At 42.0% G+C, this 22,947-nt stretch overlaps 1 protein-coding gene and 1 long non-coding RNA gene across 3 annotated transcripts in view; one reads left to right on the forward strand and one right to left on the reverse strand.

Annotated features, from left to right (window-relative positions):
* Nucleotides 1-2,487: 2,487 nt before the first annotated feature.
* Nucleotides 2,488-22,947, forward strand: part of LOC111981463 (beta-1,4 N-acetylgalactosaminyltransferase 1) — a 51,075-nt gene continuing 30,615 nt past the window's right edge. The window contains exon 1 of one of the 2 annotated variants that reach the window (XM_070449186.1): nucleotides 2,488-2,594. In XM_070449186.1, coding sequence (XP_070305287.1) covers nucleotides 2,574-2,594 — 21 coding nt within the window. In that variant the 5' untranslated portion in view covers nucleotides 2,488-2,573. The remainder of the gene's footprint in view (nucleotides 2,595-22,947) is intronic. The other variant, XM_070449187.1, reaches the window with a different exon arrangement.
* On the reverse strand, nucleotides 11,446-16,131 carry LOC139029389 (uncharacterized). Its single transcript, XR_011481690.1, has 5 exons — nucleotides 16,051-16,131; nucleotides 15,310-15,378; nucleotides 15,099-15,196; nucleotides 12,156-12,285; nucleotides 11,446-11,554 (listed from the first exon to the last, which is right to left on the reverse strand). It is a non-coding gene; the product is annotated as an uncharacterized lncRNA (long non-coding RNA).

Below are 22,947 nucleotides of genomic sequence, written 5' to 3' on the forward strand. Positions count from 1 at the left end.
GTGGCTATAGAGTCAGCTACCATCCTCACTAGTTTTCCATCTATGTTGTCAATGCCAGGAGGTTTGTCATTATTGATCGATAACAATACATTTTCCACCTCTCCCACACTAACTTTACAAAGTTTAAAGTTACAATGCTTTTCTATCGTTATTAGTTTTTTTTTTAATGCATGAATACGATGGCTCACTGTTCGTTGTTGGCATTTCCTGCCTAAGTTTTCTCACTTTGCCAATGAAGAAACCGTTAAAATAATTGGCAAAATCATATAGTTTTGTGATGAATAAGCCATCTGATTCGATGAAATATGGAGTTGAATTTGTCTTTCTGGAAGCGAAAGAAACGCACACCAATTTAGGCGAGGTGCTGGCTAGCGGAGTGGAACACTTAAAACAATTAAAAGAGCCGCACAATCTAGGAGCTCAGATGCAAAAATATATATACGTTTCGACAGACAAGCTGTCTTCATCAGGGTATAATGACAAACACTGCGGGATGACTAATTTAAATAGTGCCAAAAGACACACACAGGCAGTGTTGCCAACTCCTCAGTAAGGAAAGTAGCTTTTTTTTTTCTTTTTTCAAAAAAAAATACATTTGGCAGATTCATTTTTATTTATTTTTTATTTTTATTTATTTTATTTTTTAAATTCAAAATACAGATCAACAATTTACATTCTTACATAAGAACATTACATTAAAACAGAACGCAGGTATTAATGAGAAAATACTGGAACAAACAAAAAATATGTAAAAAAATAAACAATTCTAGTGCAATTGTAATCACTCTGAAAAATCTTATTGTAATGATTTAGGAAGATGTTATTCTTGTTGTTTACTAGAGTTCATGTTTTAATAAAATAGTTAAATTCAATCAAAAGTGTAATTTTGGTATATAATTTTTGTTTGTGTATGAAGTATTTGGCAACAAGAATAAAAACATTCACAATCATTTATTTCAGTGGTCTTGTTATCATTGCAATAGTTGAAAATAAAGAAGAGCCGCACACTCTAGGAGCTCAGATGCAAAAATGTAATGTCCAACGTTTCGACAGCCAAGCTGTCTTCATCAGGGTGTAATCAGACACTGCGGTATGACTCGTTTATATAGTGTCAAAAGACACAGGTGTCTGTAATCATGGCCAAGTAATCATGGCCAATCATGGCCTAATATCATTGGTTAATTATCAAATATTAAAATGGCATACAAAGAACAGCATTCAAAAAAACGAATGGATAGCATACAATCATAGATTCATTTTAGACTACACAAGCTTACAAACAATTACAATAGCAAAGTCACAATAATCACAAGAATGGCTCCAGATCAAAGTCTACGTTGAGACCGAAGGGAGCAAGGGTCTTTAAATTAAAGATCCAGGCAGCCTAAATTAAAGATCCAGGCAGCCTCTCGTTTTAACAATATATTATCAAGGTCAACCCCTCTCCAAGGGAGGGTGACATGTTCGATGCCAATATAACGCAAAGACGAAATCGAGTGGTTTGCTTCCAAAAAGTGGGCCGCAACTGGGTAAATCAAGTTTTGCTACGATGCTCTGAGATACGTACTTTTAATTGGCGCTTTGTTTTACACGTGATAACACCTTTGATTGGGATCTGTTTCCCTGTTTGTGGGTGTTTGAAGGATCTACATTTATAAGTGCCATTGCATTGAGCACAGGCATTACACTTGTAATTTCCATCCATCATTGCAATAGTAACATATTATATCTTTCATGTCAAAAACATAGGTCGTGTTCATAATGGTAAATAACTATTTTGCAAGGTTTTCCCAAAATGGACACAAATTTACATTCAAAGAACAAATGACACAGATTCTCACCTTCTTTTCCACAGAAAATGCAGATATCATCAATAGCCACAAATTTGGACATCATAGAATTACATGGATTTAACTTATGTCAAATTTTGAAGTGCACTTCCTTAACTTTGTTTGGTATACAATATTTGTAAGGCCTTAACCATGCATTTTTCCAGACAATGTCAGGAATAAGCATGTTCTGGAAAACTCTCCTCTGGTGTAAGTTGGTTTTGTGAATGAAGAATTTGTCTTATATATTTATTACAACAAGATCTCAAGTAAGCCCACACCTTCCAATCTGAGTTCTGGATCAACTTTGTGATCATTACCAAAACTAAGATGAGTTTTCATTAGTGTAGTTAGACCACTGAACAGCTTTGATCACATAAACTATCTGAAAGGTATTGGAAACTCTTTCAATGTTATAAATTGTTCATATGTGAGAATATTACCCTTGTTGTCGAAAACATCAAGAACAAAGTCAATATTCCTCATGCCAGCTGGGGTAGAACAATGACTTATTCCTTACAGTTATGTCTGAATTAGTCCACAAAAGAGCTATATGTGGGGAAAAATTGTGCAGGAAACATATTTTCCAGGCCATTTAAAGCTTGTTGGTGAAACCTAGCCAATTTAGCAGGTAAGGAAAGTAGCTATTGGCTGTCCTAAAAGTCGCTAAATGACGTCATCGCCTTATTCGCATAAGTGGCAATGTGCATGTAATTGTGATGGACGCTGTAGGAGAGAAGAATAATGTCGTGGGAGAGACAAAAAGTGAGTAAAAAAACACCCTAAATATGTTTAGAACTACAAATGAACTTTGTTCTGTCCTGTCTTTTTTGGGGTCACTATTCCAACCCTCTTATCTGGGCTTGGGACCGGCAAAAGTTACCCAAAATAGACACTGGCGGACTTACTTAGTTTATTTAGTTTAGATTTCTTATTTGGTTTGGTTTTTAACCTCATGGTCCACGTAGGAGCATATAACAAGTCACTATGGTAAAAGATGAACATTCTTAACCATACATTTTTTTTACGTATACAATCTAAATGGACCAAAAAGAGACAATAGAAAAAACTGTCAATGGCAATGTGAGAACTATGGTAACTAGTCTGGCCCTAATTCAGGTTAATAGTTTTTCTTAAATGTAAGTCAGGGCGGGATCAGCCAGCGGCGGCTTCCCGCATGCATGATTCATTTGCAGTCTGGACACGGAGAGGTGAACATCTCCTGCTCTGACTGCAGCGCGAGGACTGGGCCGCCTGTAAAGTGCTTTGGAACGGGGGTGCAACACCCGCTGCTCGTTGAGAAGAGTGCTTTCACACCAGTCTCCAATAACACCGGAAAAAGTCGCTAGATTTGTCGTTAGTCGCTTTTTAGAAAATTTGTCGCTTGAGGGGTCTGAATACTCGCTAAATATAGCGACAGTCGCTAAATTGGCAACACTGCACACAGGTGCCTGTAATCATGGCCGGGTGCGGCCTGATTTCATTGGTTATTTATCATATTAAAATAGCATACAAAAAAACAAATGGATAGCGTACGATCATAGATGCAATTTGGCGGGTGGGTATAATTTGTGGAACGTTCCAACAGGAATCCGTTCCAAAAACTTCGTAAATATCAAGGTTGCCAACAAACAATGCATAAAAAGTCGTATAACGGTAGAATGCGATACCGGGTCGAGAGTGAGCTATGTAATTACGTTTTTCACTCACCACGTTTATTCGGAAAAATGTCCCTCTTCGTTCCGGTAGCCTCCACCATTCCTCGTTAGTTGGTTTAGTTATTATTTCCGGTGTTCCTGCATTCGCCGGTGAACTCTGTTGCTTCTCAATTAGGGAATCGCTATGGTTGTAATGTAACTAATGACCGCCAGCCCCAGTATTTTATTAGTTAGGTGGCTTGTACACAATTGTTACCGATGATACGGTGTACACCAGCCTACTCGTACTACAGAAACATAACTTGGCAAAATACAATGTTTCTCTGTGTTAATCCTGTTTCCCAAATATATCAGCTAACTTGTCTGTCGATGTTGAGTTCAACTTGCCTAGTTAAATAAATTAGAACATTTTTAAAATATATCCTTTGACCTATTTCAGGTAACCTAAAGATGCTTGATTCAATACAGCTGCTTTTGAAGAACCTTCCAGTCGTTTTTACTTTAGATTCCGACTTTTGAACGTCTGTTTATTGGACATATATATTAGTGTCAAAAGAGCGACGTATGTGAAGCATCCCATTTGTTTTAAGGTTATAGTGTGATGTAGTTCCTCTTGCTGTCCACTAGGTGTCAGCACAGTTTCAAAAATGTCACACCAGGTTCACATGTTTTCATGTTGTGAAGACTACATGTGTAGCCCTTACAGTGAAATGCTGACTTACAAGCCCTTAACCAACAATTTATTTTAAAGAAAAATGTGGTATGTAAAATAAAAGTAACAAATAATGAAAGAGCAGCCATAAAATAAAAATAGCGAGGCTATATACATGGGGTACCGGTTAGTCGAGGTAATTGAGGTGTTCCTTTCAAGTCCAGTGGTGTAAATTACTTAACAAAAATGTATTTAAAGTACTCCACTACATTCCATTTTTATCTAGGTTATTTTGTATCTGTACTTTTAAAATTTCTGTTTCTTTACAACTTTTAATTTTACTATACTACATTTCAAAAGAAAAGAATGTATTTGTTACTCGATACAGTTTCCCTGGCACCCAAAAGTACTTGTTGCGTTCCGAATGCTAAGCCGGACAGGAAAATGGTCAATTCACACACTTATCAAGAGAACGTCCCTGGTCATCCCTACTGCCTCTGATCTAGCGGACTCACTAAACACATGCGTCGTTTGTAAATGATGTCTGAGTGTTGGTGTGTTCCCCTGGTTATTTCTTAAATAAAATAACAAGAGACTCGTGCCGTCTGGTTTGCTTAATATATGGAAGGTCAAATCATTTATACTTTTACCACTGATACTTAAGTATATTTTAGCAGTGACGTTTACTTAGTATTTTACTGGGTGACTTTTACTTGAGACTTTCTCTATTAACATTTCTTTACTTTTACTCAAGTATGACAATTGGGTACTTTTTCAACCACTGTTCCAGACCTTTAGCACCCAAGACCCAACATTCACTTTTTGGCTTGAAGTAGGAGTGCTGAACTAGGATCTGTTTAGCATTTCTGAGTAGAATGAATAACATTACTTTGGTGGGGGGGACTGATTCCAGTTCAGCATTCTTAGCCTGCAACATTTCATAAATGCTTAGAGGAGTACTGTTGTACGATCAGCTTTGCCTAGCTCATTCTGAATCGGGTGGGTTGGTCGTAGATCAGCACTCCTACTCAACACCAGTTGCTGTAACCTAATATTTTATAATCCAATTTCCCTTGCGGTCTAATGTCCTTCCGGAACCCCACCTCAGCATTGTTCTGTCACGGCAACAAAAGCAAGTTGGCATGCTCTTGCAAGGATCTTAACTCACAACCTCTCCTTTGGGAATTCACCACCATAACTACTACAACTATTTCTAAACGATCTTAACATGTGGTTTTCTTCAGGGGGGCCAAGATTAGGAACACCTTTTGAATGGTCTACAAAGCATGCCACCAGGTAAAAGTTGTCTCTTGCATAGAATGGTTGTGTTGTTACTCCACGGCATAATGTTATCACAACTCCATTGAAAGGACACTCTATACAAGTTGTCACCTAATTCTTGCTATTTGATGGGAACTAGCCCCTGTCCCCCTACACACCTCCAAGTTAGCTTGTTTCTCCTCTGGGATTTGAACTGTCAAACTCTGGTTTGGGGAGGAAGCACTATTCTAGCGGACAGTCAAGATGTTGAGGGGTACTTGAAAATGCACACGTTAAAGACAACATTTTAGAGGTTGGGGAATGGTGTGCTGGCTTGTACTTCTTGAATCTATCAACCGTTCCTCAATCTTCTGACGATTACAAGCATAGATTATGAATCTTCAAAACCTACACTATAGGATGGATGTGTTTAGGAATGGGGGATGAAATTCGAAAGGGACGTGTTTCCAAATTCCAGCAAATAGACCCTAGAAATGTTATACCATCTTATTATTGTACCTTTTCCCTTCATTTGCCTACTACTGTCATAACATGTGGGTTTTTTCATGGGGACCAGGTATCAAAATGCCTTTGAATGGTCTACAAAGCATGCCCCCAGGTAAAAGTAGCAATTTGCAGAGAAGGCTTGTATATCAAATCCAAATGATAGTTTGTTACTCCATGACATAATCTGATATCACAACACTATTGAAATGACATACTTTACAATGTGACTGGAGTCTTTGACCATTTTTTTCCCCCTTCCTCTGACACCGCCTAGTATATACAGTAGATCCTGGATGGCAGGAAGCTTCTACCCAGTGATGTACTCGGCCATACTCAATCAAATTTTATTCATAAAGCCCTTTCAACATCAGCCGATGTCACAAAGTGCTATACAGAAACCCAGCCTAAAACCCCAAAACGGCAAGCAATGCAGAAGCACGGTGGCTAGGAAACTCTCTAGAAAGGCAGGAACCTAGGAAGAAACCTAGAGGAACCAAGCTCTGAGGAGTATCCAGTCCTCTTCTGGCTGTGCCGGGTGGAGATTATAACAGTACATGGGCAAATGTTCATAGATCACCAGCAGGCTCAAATAATAATAATAATAATAATAATCACAGTGGTTCAAGAGCGTGCAACAGGTCAGCATCTCAGGAGTAAATGTCAGGTCAGGGACAAGGTAGCACGCCCGCTGAACAGGTCAGGGTTCCGTAGCCGCAGGCAGAACAGTTGAAACTGGAGCAGCAGCATGACCAGGTGGACTGGGGACAGCGAGTGATCAGGCCAGGTAGTCCTGAGGTGTGGTCCCAGGGCTCAAGTCCTCCGGGATAGAAGGGAGAGAGTGAATTAGATGGAGCATACTTAAATTCGCACGGGACACCGGATAAGACAGGATGAATACTCCAGGTATAACTGACTGACCCTAACCCCCCCCCCTACACAAACTATTGCAACGTAAATACTGGGGGCTGAGACAGGAGTGGTCGGGAGACACTGTGGCCCCGTCTGAAGATGCGCCTTACGGTCGGATGCCGAGCAGTTTCCATACCAGGAGGTGATGCAACCGGTCAGGATGCTCTTGATGGTGCAGCGGTATAACTGAGGATCTGGAGACTCATGTTTTCAGTTTCCTGAGAGGAAAAATGTGTTATCATGCCCTCTTCACAACTGTGTTGGTGTGTTTTGATTATGATAGTTTGTTGGGGATGTGGACTCCAAGGAACTTGAAACTCTCAACTTCTCCACTTCAGGCCTGTCCATGTTAATGGGGTCCTGTTCTGCCCTCCTTTTCCTGTAGTCCACGATCAGCTCCTTTTGTCTTGCTCACGTTGAGGAAGGGGTTGTTGTCCTTGCAGCACACTGCCAGGTCTCTTACCTCCTCCCTATAGGCTGTCTCATCGTTGTCGGTGTTGTGTCATCAGCACACTTAATGATGGTGTTGGAGTTGTGCTTTGCCATGCAGTCGTAGGTGAACGGGGAGTACAGAGGGGTGCGTGCTTAGTCCCCTCGAGTGGCCCTAGTGTTGACGATCAGCGTGGCAGATGTGTTGTTGCCTACCCTTACCAACTGGGGGCTGCCCGTCAGGAAGTCCAGGATCCAGCAGCAGGGAGAGGTGTTTAGTACCAGGGTCCTTTGCTTAGTGATCAGCTTTGTTGGCACTATGGTGTTGAATGCTGAGCTGTAGTCAATGAACAGCATTCTCAGAGGTGATCCTTTTGTCCAGGTGTGAGAGGGTAGTGTGGAGTGCAATAGAGATTGCATCATCTGTGGATCTGTTGGGGTAGTATGCCAATTGGAGTGGTTCTAGGGTTTCCGGCGTGATTGCTTGATGTGAGCCATTACCAGCCTTTCAAAGGACTTCATGGCTACCAATGTGAGTGCTACGGGGCGCTAATCATTAAGGCAGGTGACCTTTGCTTTCCTGGGCACAGGGACTATGGTGATCTGTTTGAAACATGTAGGTATTACAGACTCGGTCAGGGAGAGGTTGAAAATGGCAGTGAATACACTTGCCTGGTAATCAGTCTGGCCCCGTGGCTTTGGGGATGTTTACCTGTGTAAATGTCTTGCGCACATCGGCTATGGAGAGGGTGATCCCACATTCGTCCTGAACAGCTGGTGCTCTCGTGCATGCTTCAGTGTTGCTTTGCTCGAAGCGAGCATAAAAGGCTTCTAGCTCATCTGGTAGGCTCTCGTCACTGGGCAGCTCGTGGCTGGGTATCCCTTTGTAGTCATGAATATTTTCCAAGCATCAGGGCTGGTGTAGTAGGATTTAATCTTAGTCCTGTATTGACGCTTCAGGACAAGTCTCTGAATTTCCTTGAGGTGGCCAGCCAGAACCCTGACTTGAACCCAATCGAACATCTCTGGAGAGACCTGAAAATAGCTGTGCAGCAGCGCTCTCCATCGAATTTGACAGAGCTTGAGAGGATCTACAGAGAAGAATGGGAATAACTCCCCAAATACAGATGTGGCAAGCTTGTAGCATCAGACCCAAGGCTGTAATCACTGCCAAAGGTATTTCAACAAAGTACTGAGTAAAGGGTCTGAATGATACCCATGTAAATTTAATCAAATTTTGATTTAATAAATTGGAAATCATTTCTAAATGTCACGCCCTGGTCTGGTTCACCTTTCTTGTGATTGCCTCCAGGTGTCGCTTATTATCCCTAGTGTATATATCCCTATCTCTCTGTGCCAGTTCGTCTTGTATGCTTTTCAAGGCAACCAGTGTTTTCCCTTACTCCTGCTTCTATTCTAATTTTCTAGTCCTCACGCTTTTTTTTTTACCCTTGCCTGTTTTCTGGACTCCGTACCTGCCTGCCTGACCTCGAGCCTGCCTGCCGCTCTGTACCTCCTGGACTCTGAACTGGTTGACATTTTGCCTTTCCGCGACCATTCTCTTGCCTAGCCCTTTTGGATTGTTTAATAAATATCAAGACTCTAACCATCTGCCTCCTGCGTCTGCATCTGGGTCTCGCCTTGTGCTCTTATACTAAACCTGCTTTTGCTTTGACATTGTTCGCTATTGTGTGTAGATTGATGAGAGAGAACCAATGCAATCAATTGTAGAAGGCTGTAACGTAACAAAATGTCAAACAAGTCAAGGGGTCTGAATACTTTCCGACGCACAGTAAATATTGATAAGTCACCTTGTACCAAATTTTTTAAACCTTATAGTTAAATTCAGAAATGGTAGGTTGAGACTAATACAGTTAGTACAGTCTTCCAATACATTAGATTAATCAGGAGTCAATATCTTTATACCATTATGGTAATTAAGGCCTTTTAATGCCACTGATGGTAAACACCAACTTTGTGTCCAAAATTCCTTTTTCATCAATATAATGGTTAATGTTCTCTGTAGAAGTTGCAGAAAGGTACAGTAGGTATTTTCCTATGTCGGCTTCCTGCCAATTGTCACTCAAACACAATCATAAGAATAGGTAGTTTTTTAAATTCCAAATTATGAACCTGGAGGTAAATTTCAGTCAAACTGAAAACGAAAAAAAAAAAAGGTTCACTGAAATCCACTACCATTCGCTTATGCCAGCTCAACCATAACCCATCTATACAGTTCAGTATTGCAATATTATGCCATTATTGGGGTACTGTTACTTTAATTACTATATTTAAAAAATACCTACAAAGGTTAAGTATATAATTTACAAAGTACGGAGTAAAAATTGTTTTAAAAAATCCAACATGCCTTTGATATTTTTTCAATTTTTCTGTTAACTTAACCTTTTCACACATTACCTTTTCCTTTTAATTTAAGGGAGATGTAGCAAAAGTACTGTAGGAAGTAATTTAATTGGTTGCAACAAAGGCACCTGTCTTTTTAATTTTTATTTTTACCTCATTTCTATCAGCATGTTAAATGCACAACCAGAGAGAAACAAATTCGAGACCACCTTTACTCCACACACAGAGAGACGAGTACAAAGCTCTCCCTCACCCTACACTTGGCAAATCTTACCATAATTATCAGGTATGAAGGTAAGACCCAGACCACGTCGAAGAAACAATAGTTTAATACTCAAACGGGGAAAGCAATAGTAACTTTAGTTGACTCTACCTACATGTACATACTACCTCAACTAACCGGTGCCCCCGCACATTCACTCTGTACTGGCACCCCCCTGTATATATTGTTATTTTTTTAAAGGTGCTCTTTAAAAGTAACAAGTAATTATCTCTTATTCTTAATCCAACTGCACAGTTGGTTAGGGGCTCGTAAGTAAGCATTTCACTGTAAGGTACCTGTTGCATGTGACTAATAAAATTTGATTTGACAGTACAAGGCAGGCAGGGGTCAGTAACCAGAGGTGTGGCAACGGTACCAGACGGCAGGCAGGCTCAGGTTCTGGGTAGGCAGAAGTCAGAAACAGGAGACAAAGAGCTGTGAAACATGGGTTTAACTCTGGACACATTAAAGGTGGGATGTATGCGAAGAGTACGGAGCAACTGAAGATGAACAGCAGAGGGCCGACTATTCTTGGAGATGGGAAATGGGCCAATAACCCTGGGGAAAGAGTTTGCGAGATCCACCCGGAGTGGCAGATCCCGGGTAGACAGCCATACCTTCTGCCCTAGCCGATACTGGGGAGCTGGGGTCCGATAGCGATCCCCTTGTCTTCGATACCTTGAGGTGGTATTGAGGAGGGCCAATCGGGCTCTCCTCCAGGTAAGACGGGCTCTCCTGCTCGGGGAAGAGCGGAGGCTGATACCCCAGGGAACACTCGAGCGGAGATGGGCCCATGGCAGGGTAGGGTGTTGAGGGCGTACTCGACCCACACCAGCTGCTGGCTACAGGTGGTGGGATTGGAGACCAGGCAGCGCAGAGTAGTCTCCAGATCCTGGTTTGCTCGCACCAACTTGCCAGTGGACTGGTGGTGGAACCCAGAGGACAGGTTGGCTGACGATCCAATGAGGGCGCAGAATGCCTTCCAGACCCTGGATGAGAACTGAGGCCCCCGGTCGGAGACCAGGTCCAAGGGCAGTCCATGGATCCGGAAGACGTGCTACACCATGGGCTGGGCCGTCTCCTTGGCCAAGGGTAGTTATCACCCATCTCTGCTCTCCTGTGCCTGACTTCCCGGCAACCAGCCACTCACCCCATTACAGCAGTGGGGTCTTTGTTTACCAACAACCAAATTAATAATTAAAAGAAAATGACAACCTCCCTACAATCAAACATGGGGAGGTTAGGTTATAGGCTACTTAGGAGTTATAATGTAGTCAGTCAGCTACTTTGACATCCATGTAGGCTAATACTACAACAAAATGTTGCCAAGCTCAAACATATCAGGTAAAACAACAGTGCTATCGAACATTATTAATAGTCTATTAAAGTGGGGCCAGGATAATGTAGCAACAGTAAATGAGATAAAGCAACAGTGACTTGGGCTTGGCTGCTGGGCTGTATCACCTTATTTCCCATCACACAGTAATGACACAAGGAGCAGTGTATGATGTAGACCAGGCTACAAGTTCTCAGCTTTACATTGTCAGATTGTCTATCACTTTTTTACAATCTCACCTTTGTCCAGGATCTCTTTGGCCACCATTCTGGCATCACTGATGTTAACATGCATTGAGACAGTTGGGTCACTTAGTGCCTTCTCCCTCTGCATTAACTCTCTGGCCATCTAGGTAGTACATAAAGGACAGACAATGGGATAAATATGTCTACCATCTATAGGGCCATTGGGAAATATAAGATCGTGTGAAAGCAGGCCTCCAACTGCCTTGTCATCCTAACAATAATCATCTGATTCATTGTGATAATCTTACACTTTGGAAAACCTTTGTTGCTTGGCTGTAATCATGAAAACAAGGAAGCTCCACTGATTTGATGATATTACACCAACATTTAAATTTAGAGTTTTTTACATAGCAACCAAGTTCCATATTGACCTGGGTCATATTAATTCGTGGACACCATAGCACATCGGTTAGCAACAGAAAAAAATGGTTTCTTCTTGAACACATGGGTCCCTTCCCGTTTCCGACCATTTTCTTAGGCGTGCACATGACAGGTGTGAAATGTATACTCATTTGTTATGCTAATCTAATCCTTTCAATGGAATGACTTTGGCTAAACTCTCAAAGATCTCTTCATGTGAACATTGGGTGCATTTGCTTTTGACCCACTTTTGGGTGGGCTACCTTTAAGGGTTACGCACAGATTTCTAAGTAACAGATTTGCCTACTGAATTATCCTGGGAACTATTTAGCATATGACCTCACCAGCAGCACATCAACTCCACCATTGTAGCCGTCTCTTTGCTTGGTGTGCGGTATTGTTGTCGCCTGCCAGGGAACATTGCTGAAAACAGATTCTGTCCCAGTTCTGCGGGTTCGTTCCTCAAACCAGTATCTGTTTGGGGAGGGACACATTAATTGTTTGTACATAGGCCATGACATTCTCTCCTCACTGTTAAACTTCCAACAATATTCGTACACCTGCATAACACATGAATGGCTGCTCATGATTGAAAACAGCATGCCTGAACATAAATCAATAATGCTTTATAATTCTCTTCATAGCATACAACATTCATAACATGAACACAGGCTAATTAAGTCAATATGTAACCGGACCATAAATGTAAAAGTCTCAACTTTGACAGGTCAACTTAACTTGTATGCCAGATATTGGAAAAATGGTCAAACAATATTTTTGCCTGACCATACAATAGATGTACTCAGTGGTGGAAAAGTACTGGGGTGGAGAAATCAGAATTAGCTAAGTAACATAGATAATTAAGATGCCTTATCTGCAGAACATGCTTATATAATTGAACTGTTGAACTCGTCATTAGAATATCTCCTTTCCGAATGGTGTTGGCAGTTGCACTGCCTCCATCATATGGGCCTCAGTCACCTGGGGCCCAGAGAGGGGAGAAGTCAGGCTTGTCTCACATGTCCCCGTTGCTATGCAGAATATCAGCAAGGAATATGGCAAAGGAGGTAAGAAGGAAACATTGCTTTCATATGTGAACTGTCTTTATTGCATCCTTCACTCATGCTGCCATACATACCCTCGTAAAACTGACCATCCTACCGATCCTCGACTTTGGCGATGTCATCTATAAAATAGCCTCCAACACTCTACTCAGCAAACTGGATGCAGTCTATCACAGTGCCATCCGTTTTGTCACCAAAGCCCCATATACTACCCACCACTGCGACCTGTACACCCTCGTTGGCTGGCCCTCGCTTCATACTCGTCGCCAAACCCACTGGCTCCAGGTCATCTACAAGTCTCTGCTAGGTAAAGCCCCGCCTTATCTCAGTTCACTGGTCACCATAGCAGCACCTACCTGTAGCACGCGCTCCAGCAGGTATATCTCACTGGTCACTCCCAAAGCCAATTATTCCTTTGGCCACCTTTCCTTCCAGTTCTCTGCTGCCAATGACTGGAACGAACTGCAAAAATCACTGAAGCTGGAGACTCATCTCCCTCACTAGCTTTAAGCACCAGCTGTCACTGCACCTGTACATAGCCCATCTGTAAATAGCCCATCCAACTACCTCATCCCATACTGTATTTATTTATTTATCTTGCTCCTTTGCACCCCAGTATCTCTACTTGCACATTCATCTTCTGCACATCTACCATTCCAGTGTTTAATTGCTATATTGTAATTACTTCACCAGCATGGCATATTTATTGCCTTACCTCCCTTATCCTACCTCATTTGTACATGCTGTATATAGACTTTTTCTACTGTATTATACTGCTTTGCTTTATCTTGGCCAGGTCGCAGTTGCAAATGAGAACTTGTTCTCAACTAGCCTACCTGGTTAAATAAAAGGTGAAAAAAAATAATAATAATTTTGCAAACCATGTAAAGGGATGGACTAAGTAACGGGGAACCAATCACGTGTCTCCACAGTGTGTGAGTCAGTCACCTCCTCCTAGGGGGAGATTGTTTTCTCTCCCCTAGTTCAAGGTTTTGTTCTGTTACTTAGTTCACACAAGTTATTGGTATTTGGGGCCTAAGGTCTGGCACAGGATGTGTGGGGTTAGTGTTTGGAACCATTGTACGTCATCTGAGGTTGCACCTATCCTGACCTATGCTGAGATTGCTTCTGGGTTATTATATAACTCCACTCAGTTGGTTCTCACGATATCCACCTTGTGGGTATGGCGACAAGCTCCCTTGTCTAAGTTATTTGAATAAAGATTTACACTACCGTTCAAAAGTTTGGGGTGACTTAGAAAAGTGCTTGTTTTTTAAAGAAAGTGTTTTTTGTCCATTAAAATAACATCAAATTGATCAGAAACACAGTGTAGACATTGCTAATGTTATAAATTACTTTTGTTGCTGGAAACATCAGATTTATTATGGAATATCTACGTAGGCGTAAATAGTGTCATTATCAGCAACCATCACGACCTGTGTTCCAATGGCACGTTGTGTTAGCTAATCCAAGTTTATCATTTTAAAAGGGTAATTGATCATTAGAAAACCCTTTTGGAATTATGTTAGCACATCTGAAAACTGTTGTCCTGATTTAAAGAAGGAATAAAACTGGCCTTCTTTAGACTAGTTGAGTATCAACTATAACTCAGACTTGTGATAAGTGTGTCTCTCCTCATTTGATAGCAGTTAGAATTTCCACCACAGTATCCAATTGTCATATTTGAGTAAAAGTAAAAGATACCGTCATAGAAAATGACTTAAGTAAAAGTGAAAGTCACCCAGTAAAATACTACTTGTCTAAAAGTGTTTGGTTTTAAATATACTTAAGTATCAAAGGCAAATTTTATTGGTAAAATATACTTAAAAACAAACGTGAAAGTTCAAGGATAAATCATTGCGATTTCCTTATGTAGGCAAACCAGAAGGCAAGATTTTCTAGTTTTTTTAAATTTACAGAGCAAGAAACACACGCCAACACTCGGACATAATTTACAAACTAAGCATGTGTGTAGTGAGTCCGCCTGATCAGAGGCAGTATGTTTTTGATAAGTGCCTGAGAATGGGACCATTTTTCTGTCCTGCTAAGCATTCAAAATGTAACGAGTAGTTTCGGTGTCAGGGAAAATGTATGGAGTAAAAACGACATATCTTTAGGAATGTATTAAAGTAAAAGTGGTCCCAAAAAATATATAGTAATGTAAAGTACAGATACCCCAAAAAACTACTTAAGTATTTTTACACCACTGGGTGTACCCCACACCTGATGTGCTTCACCAGGTTCTCGCTCATATGGCTCTCCGCGTTAGGGGAACCAGTAGGGTCCAGGACAATGGCAGAGTGGGTCCTGCGATTGACCTACTAAACACAAGCGGTAATTTCAAGTCAGTTTATCAAAATGGCCTCAAACATAACATATTCAAGAATAGTACTGTCTAATCTCTCACTAAAATTGTCATTCTTGTGGAGCTTACCAAGAGTATCCAGTGGTAGTTTCCCACATTGCAAACTCCAATCAAGCAACTGTGCTGCTCCAGACTGGTCTACAGGAAGTGAAGGTACATTTATACGGTGTGGCAGGACATCTTTTGTCAGGCAGGTGCCAGCTCTCCCTACATTGACCCCTCCAGCCTCTTATTTAGAAACATGACACAAAAGCAACTCTGCGGACATGCCTTTACCTTTGACAAGGTGTTCTTGCGCATCGCCACCTTATCCCCATGCAGGATCATCCCTGCCACAAAGTGATCCACAATAAAAACATCCCCCCCTCCACTTGAAGGTCAATCCTCTTCAGTTGGAGGTAGAAGTCAATTACCTAAAGCAGAATGGCATATGGTTGGTCAAAGTTGACATGATGCCCAGGCAATACAGTCAGCCCAAGCAACAACTCTAATTGTACTTTATACCAACTGCACGCATGGAAATTTCATACAATTCAACCATAACATGTGGGGGACCTTAACATACCTCCCCGCTTAGCCAGTCATTGGGCTTCAACGTAAGGAAGTCATGGAGGTGCAGGATGGCAACGGATCCTTCCAACAAAATTCTTGCGGTTGCCCTGTCCACTCCATCCGACGACATTGCCCACAGTTGCTTCACATATACAAACAGATTTTGGGCCTAAAAAAAACTGCCTGACTGTACAGATGTGATCAACATGCAGTAGGAAAACATGTAGAATGTAACCAAAACAGTCACATTCCACTTACTCTATTCTCCAATTCTTCATCCCTGCTGGGGTGTTTGTCAGACAGAGACAGGTCACCCTATTGAATAAATGGTGACAGTTCAGGACAGATCAGCATTTTGTGTTCACGGATATAAATAAAACTCATTGGGGACCACATGGCTTAGTAAAATGGTTATCATTTTAACATACCCAAATAAGACATGTAACTAAATAAGACATGTAACTAAATAACAACACAAAAGACCGACCTGTTGATGAAAGGTTGATTGTTCTTCCTGGTATTTGGCGCCCGTCTGGACATGCTCCTTGGTGGCACACTTATGGCCAGAGCGTTTTGCGGCCAGATGCCTTGTCCTCAGCTTTATTGGCATAGGACTGTCCACACTTCCGCCAATGGCCAGTACAGCTGCCAGTCGGTGGACACACCTCTGGGCCTGTCAGAAGCAGAGCAGGAGCACGTCTCCGTTGGCAACAGAGTAACGACATGCTGCTTGTCCGAGAAGCCCTGGTAGAGGAACAATTTGGTGCTTGGAAGCAGGAGGATTCGTCACTTTTGCCACAATCATCCTGACCAAGGCCTCAGCTCCAGTTACTGCCATGACAACCTCTTCTTGTGCCACACAGGACTGGATGCCTTCAGCAAAAGACACCATGTCTCCCTCTGACATGTAGTAGGGGAAACTGGTGGTGGGCATTTGCCTGGAAAATTGCTCATGGCACTCAGGGGTCAGGTGGAAATTCCCTAGGTTACAGTAGCCCCGCAGCACTTCCCTCGAGGCATTGGTTTGGAGTTGGTAGAGTAGATAAACCAATTTATCTACTCTGACCTTCTTCCATCCAACCAATGTATCTACTCTGACCTTCTTCCATCCAGCCAATGCCTTGAGGACAGCATTGAAGCGCTGAGCAGTTGTTGGTAATTCCATCTGACTGGATGCCCAAGCTGTTGAGCACATATTGTGCGCTCTTGTCCATGGTGTCAGAGTGACGGATGGAAATAAGCCATGAAATCAGGGCTCCATTGAAGGCACACACTCTCCAGTGTTCATTTGTAGTCACTCCTTGATTTCGTGGCCAAGAGCTCTTTGATGGCCTGCTGGTAATCGGCCACAGCTTCGGCACCCTCTGACCCCACCTTGCGCTTCACATTGTTGGAGATGTGGCTCCAGAAATTGATAGTCCTGGCTTGCGGCAGCACAGACTGGATTGCTCCCTCAAAAGCCGCTTCCCGGTTTGTGCAGAAGATTGCTGTTGATAATTGGGGAAGGAATGAAAGGATGGTGCGAAATAACTGTTTGTGGTTTTCCATGTGCCGGGTGGTGTGGATGAGGAATGCAAGGGGAAGGACAGGTGCCTCTTGAAACGCAACATGACGGAAAACAAGGGGTGAAACATAAATTGCTGAGTGTCAAACGTGGTGTCATAGTGTAAAATGTGCGCCCCTTGGTGTCTGCTTTTAATAACTGCCTTGGCCTCTTCAACCATTTCTGGTGCTGCCACCACCAGAAGGGCTGCAGGTCGAGTCTCCATATGGGTGACAAATCCAGGGAGAATGTCACCCATCATGTGTGTTGCCACCAACTCGTCCCGGTCCAAAACAATGACGTCCCTTGCTCGACGAATTGTGTTCTTCACCTGTGCCAAGTTGCGAGGTTGGTAAACTGGCATGAATGATGCATTTGGGGATGGTGGTGGGTTATTGGTCATGTCTGAGTATACTTTGCCAGGTGTTTCCGTCTTTCGCCGGGACATTTCATCTATAATTGAGGTAGCCGATCGGATGAAATCCCTTGCTTGCTGCTGTTGGCTGTTGCCGTGGGAGACATTGGAGTGTGCCTCCTCACCAAAATAGTGAATTGGCACAGGAGTATCATGCTGGTGAAGCAACTCATACTCCCTTTTTTGGAGCCCTGGTGCTTCCTTTCCTGCATAGTACCGCACCCTTAGTTTTGGTGAACGGCGAGGAAGGCTGTGGGATCCCTTCTGAATCCATCTTTTTTGGTCTTTTTTTGTGGGGGGGGGGGGGGGGMAAAATMTTTTGRCAGCGAGGTGGGGGGGCACCCTAACAAAATCTCAGTTAGGGCCCCCAAAAGGCATGTTAAGATCCAAATGAACATCAGAACATGGACAGAGTGTAACGGGGTGCGTACTGGCGGCAGAGAAGTCAGGCGCAGGAGAGTGAAAACTGATTTACAACGGTGTCGTTTAATAAACATAAAAACCACGGTAAACAGAACAATCAATGAATGGGTCAAACAAAACCCGGTATCCACCAGCATAATGTACACAAGCACTACAAGAAACAATTCCGGATAAGGATATGGGGGGAACAGAGGGTTAAATACACAACATGTAATTGATGGAATTGAAACCAGGTGTGAGGGAAGACAAAACCAATGGAAAATGAAAAGGTGGATCGGCGATGGCTAGAAGGCCGGTGACATCGACCGCCGAACGCCGCCCGAACTAGGAGAGGGACCGATTTCGGCGGAAGTCGTGACAAAGGGGGACCTGGGACTTCATCCACAAATCATCTCAGAGTAATTGCTGATCTAGGATGTGTCTATAATCTTATTCTTGTTGTAAACTGCAAAACTGATTCGAGAGGAACACTTCTACTCTGAGACACTTGATACACAAGGCCCCAGGTTAGATTGAATGTTGACACTTGACCCCTGGGGTTGAGTGGGGTCATATGGGTATCTAACTTCATGCTAATGAATTTACCTGGAGTACGAGTGATGAGTTATTGCTGACGCGGATAACGCAGAGGCTCAAGTGTTTCCACTGTACGAGATATCTGTGGAATGGCACAGACAGTATACAGGTCACAGGTCAAAAGTCTATTATATGCAAATAACACGATTGGGTTGTCGAGCTGACAATAGTGGCTCGCTCAATCTTTACATATATCCCTCCTTTCTTCCTCCCTAAAAGTAATCACTGATTATAAATAACTAGAAGGGTTACACCCATGTAGTGGAGCACTTGGTTTGACCTGCCCAATCCTGTCTAAGCAGTGATTGCTTCATTGAGGGAGTAATTCGTACCAAACATCTCAGTTCTCCCAAAGTGCACCCATTCAATTCTCAGAATGTAGAGGAAATATGGTGCAAACTCATTTTAGCCCATGCAAAAGCCAATGCACATTTGTGGCCTGCTGGAGGTCATTTTGCAGGGCTCTGGCAGTGCTCCTCCTTGCACAAAGGCGGAGGTAGCGGTCCTGCTTGCTGCGGTTTTGCCCTCCTACGGCTCCTCCACGTCTCCTGATGTACTGGCCTGTCTCCTGGTAGCGCCCCATGCTCTGGACACTACGCTGACAGACACAGCAAACCTTCTTGCCACAGCTCGCATTGATGTGCCATCCTGGATGAGCTGCACTACCTGAGCCACTTGTGTGGGTTGTAGACTCCGTCTCATGCTACCACTAGAGTGAAAGCACCGCCAGCATTCAAAATGACCAAAACATCAGCCAGGAAGCATAGAACTGAGAAGTGGTCTGTGGTCACCCACTGCAGAACCACTCCTTTATTGGGGGTGTCTTGCTAATTGCCTATAATTTCCACCTTTTTTCTATTCCATTTGCACAAACAGCATGTGAAATTTGTCAATCAGTGTTGCTTCCTAAGTGGACAGTTGATTCACAGAAGTGTGATTGACTTGGAGTTACATTGTGTTGTTTAAGTGTTCCTTTATTTTTTTGAGCAGTGTATATGTTCAATAAAACAGACGTTCAAAATTCGGAATGTAAAGCAAAAATGACTGGAAAGTTCTTCAAAAGCAGCTGTAGTGAATCAAGCATCTTGAGGTTACCTGAAATAGGTCAAAGTATATATTTTAAATCTTCTAATTTATTTATATCTTTTATTTAAACGTAGCGATGATGGAACTCAACAACATCGACACAGACAACGTTACCCTGCTATATTTGTGAAACAGGATTAACCACAGAGAGAACTTGCAATAATACAATGTATGTTTTTGTTAGCTACGTAGGGTCTGTTCTACTCGATCAGTGTTATTTTAATCGAGTTTTCATCGCTGTACCATGTGGTTCTCTAGCCACTAGCTAATCAAATATTGGGGCTGCGGTCATTATAGTTACATTTCAATTCATAAGCGATTCCCTATATTGGGGCGCAAACAGAGTTCACCTGCGAATGCAGGAACACCGGAAAATTAATAACCTAAACCAACGAAACCCAGGAACGAGAGAGCATTTTCCGAATAAACGTGAGTGAAAAACGTAATTACATAAAACTCACTCTCTCAGCCCCGGTATCTCCATTCTACCGTTATCGACTTTGTAATGCATTGTTTGTTGCGGCAAACTTGATATTTACTAAGTTTTTGGAACGGATTCCTGTTGTGGAACGTTCCACAAATTATACACGCCCCAATTTGGCTACATAAGCCTACTAACATTTACAATAGCAAAATCACAATAATCACAAGAATGGCTTCAGATCAAAGTCTAAGGTTGAGAACCGAAGGAGCAAGTGTCTTTAAAATAAGAGATTCCAGGGCAGACCCTCAATCGTTCTTACAACAATAAAATTGTCGAGGTCACCCCCTCTCCTAGGGAGGGTGACATGTTCGATGCCAATATAACGTAGAGACGAACTCGAGTGGTTTCCTTCCAAAAAGTGGGTCGCAACTGGGTAAGTCGAGTTTTTGCACCTAATGATGCTCCGAGATACGTACTTTTTAATTCGCACTTTGTTTTACCCAGATCACTTTTACCACAAGGACACGCTATAAGATAAATAACTGTCTAAGTGGAGCAGGTGATAACACCTTTGATTGGGATCTGTTTCCCCGTTTGAGGGATCTACATTTATAAGTGCCATTGCATTGAGCACAGCCATTACACTTGTAGTTTCCATCCAGTAGGGGCGCAAATAGACGTTGTGCAGGGATATCTTGGTGGTAAATCAGAGTTTACCAATTGATCTCTGAGGTGTCTGCCCTGCGAGAATACGACCAAGGGAAGGTCCGAAAACACATTATCGATACTATCATCGGATCTTTGAATGTGCCAATGTTTGAACGATTCCCTTAATTTGTTCAGAGCACTTTGAATAGCGGGTAGTTAGAACGCAAGAATGCTTATTTTTTGCTAGACTCACCTTGAAAAAGGTTGTCTCGTTTTGTTTAGAATTTTCTCAATGGCAGTATTTATCTGACCATTTTTGTACCCCCTGTACTTGAATTTTCTTTGCGTTTCAGCCATATTTCTGTCAATCTGATTTGTTTTTTACAAATTATTTTGATTCGACAGAATTGGCTGTAGGGCAAACTGTTTTTCAAGGGAAGTGGGTGACAACTGTCAGCCCTCAAACTGTTACGATCAGTAGGTTTCCTGTGAAGATCAGTGTATAGAACATTATCTTCACACAAGATCAGAAGATCAAGAAAACTGATTTGACGTGTATCAGATTGCATACTAAATCTCAAATATTCAGAACAGGAGTTAATTTGTCAATAGGGGGTGCTGTTAGCACTTATTTTTTTTCTTCTCCAAATTAAACTGCCTCGTTCTCAATTCTTGCTCGTACAATATGCATATTATTGTTATTATTGGATAGAAAACACTCTCTAGTTTCTATAAACGTTGGAATTATGTCTGAGTGGAACAGAACTCATTCTACAGCACTTTTCCTGACAGGGAGTGAGATTTCAGAAATCTTGGCCTCTGGTCCCAGGTCAGTTTTAATGTCCCTGTGAATGCTATGAGGATACAAACACTGCCTACGCCTTCCTCTAGKTGTCAGMAAGTGGTGACAATTTGAATGGAGTCGATTGCGCAATCAGGGCCTGTATAAAACACKAAAGACCYGAAGMKGCTTTCTTTTSGACCCTGCGCRCGACGCACAATGGACGTCGGACTGGCCTCTTTCCAAGCCTTGGTTTAGCCAGTAATATATCGCCGGTCATGTTTTTACTCGTTATAGGTGTTAAAAACATCAMAAGGTAGTTAATTTAAACCGTTTTATAGCAATTTATATCCGTTTAGTGCGATTTTGAGGCATTTATTTGTGACGTCCTRCCATGAGCTGGGCACTTTTCCTGTACATACCGAACGTTAGTGGCTATTTCGACGGGACAAGAGGACATCTTTCGACCAAAAGACGATTAGACCGGAGAAAGGATACATTGCCCAAGAATCTGATGGAAGAACAGCTCAAAGTAAGAACTATTTATGATGATAAATCGCTGTTCTGTTGAAAAATGTTAAACGCATAAATCGCCACTTTGTTTTGTGTAGCTTCGCTTTGGCGGACCCGGTATTGCACAGTAAGGATAATTTTAGAAATGTAAATCAGCGATTGCATTAAGAACTAATTTGTCTTTCGATTCCTGTCAACCCTGTATTTTTTAGTCAAGTTTATGATTAGTTATAGAAAGATGGCGCACGACATTTTCAGGACAGTTTTGCTACTATTCTCATTGTATAACCACGTTTTTTTGTGGCTAAATATGCACATTTTCGAACAAACTCTATATGTATGTTGTAATATGATGTTACAGGAGTGTCATCGGAAGAATTCTGAGAAGGTTAGTGAAAAAATTCATATATTTTGGTGATGATAACGTTATTGCTCCCTTTGCCTTGAATTCATGCTGGGGTAACGTTTGCACATGTGGTATGCTAATATAACGATTTATTGTGTTTTCGCTGTAAAACGCTTAGAAAATCTGAAATATTGTCTGAATTCACAAGATCTGTGTCTTTCCATTGCTATGCTTTGTCTATTTTTATGAAATGTTTTATGATGAGTAAATTGGTAATACACGTTGCTCTCTGTAGTAATTCTAGTCGCTTTGGGGAGATTTGTGATGGTGGCTGCAATGACAAACTATGATTTATACCTGAAATATGCACATTTTTCTAACAACCTATGCTATACAATAA

The sequence above is a fragment of the Salvelinus sp. IW2-2015 genome, linkage group LG20, assembly GCF_002910315.2.
Source record: "Salvelinus sp. IW2-2015 linkage group LG20, ASM291031v2, whole genome shotgun sequence".
Taxonomy (NCBI): domain Eukaryota; kingdom Metazoa; phylum Chordata; class Actinopteri; order Salmoniformes; family Salmonidae; genus Salvelinus; species Salvelinus sp. IW2-2015.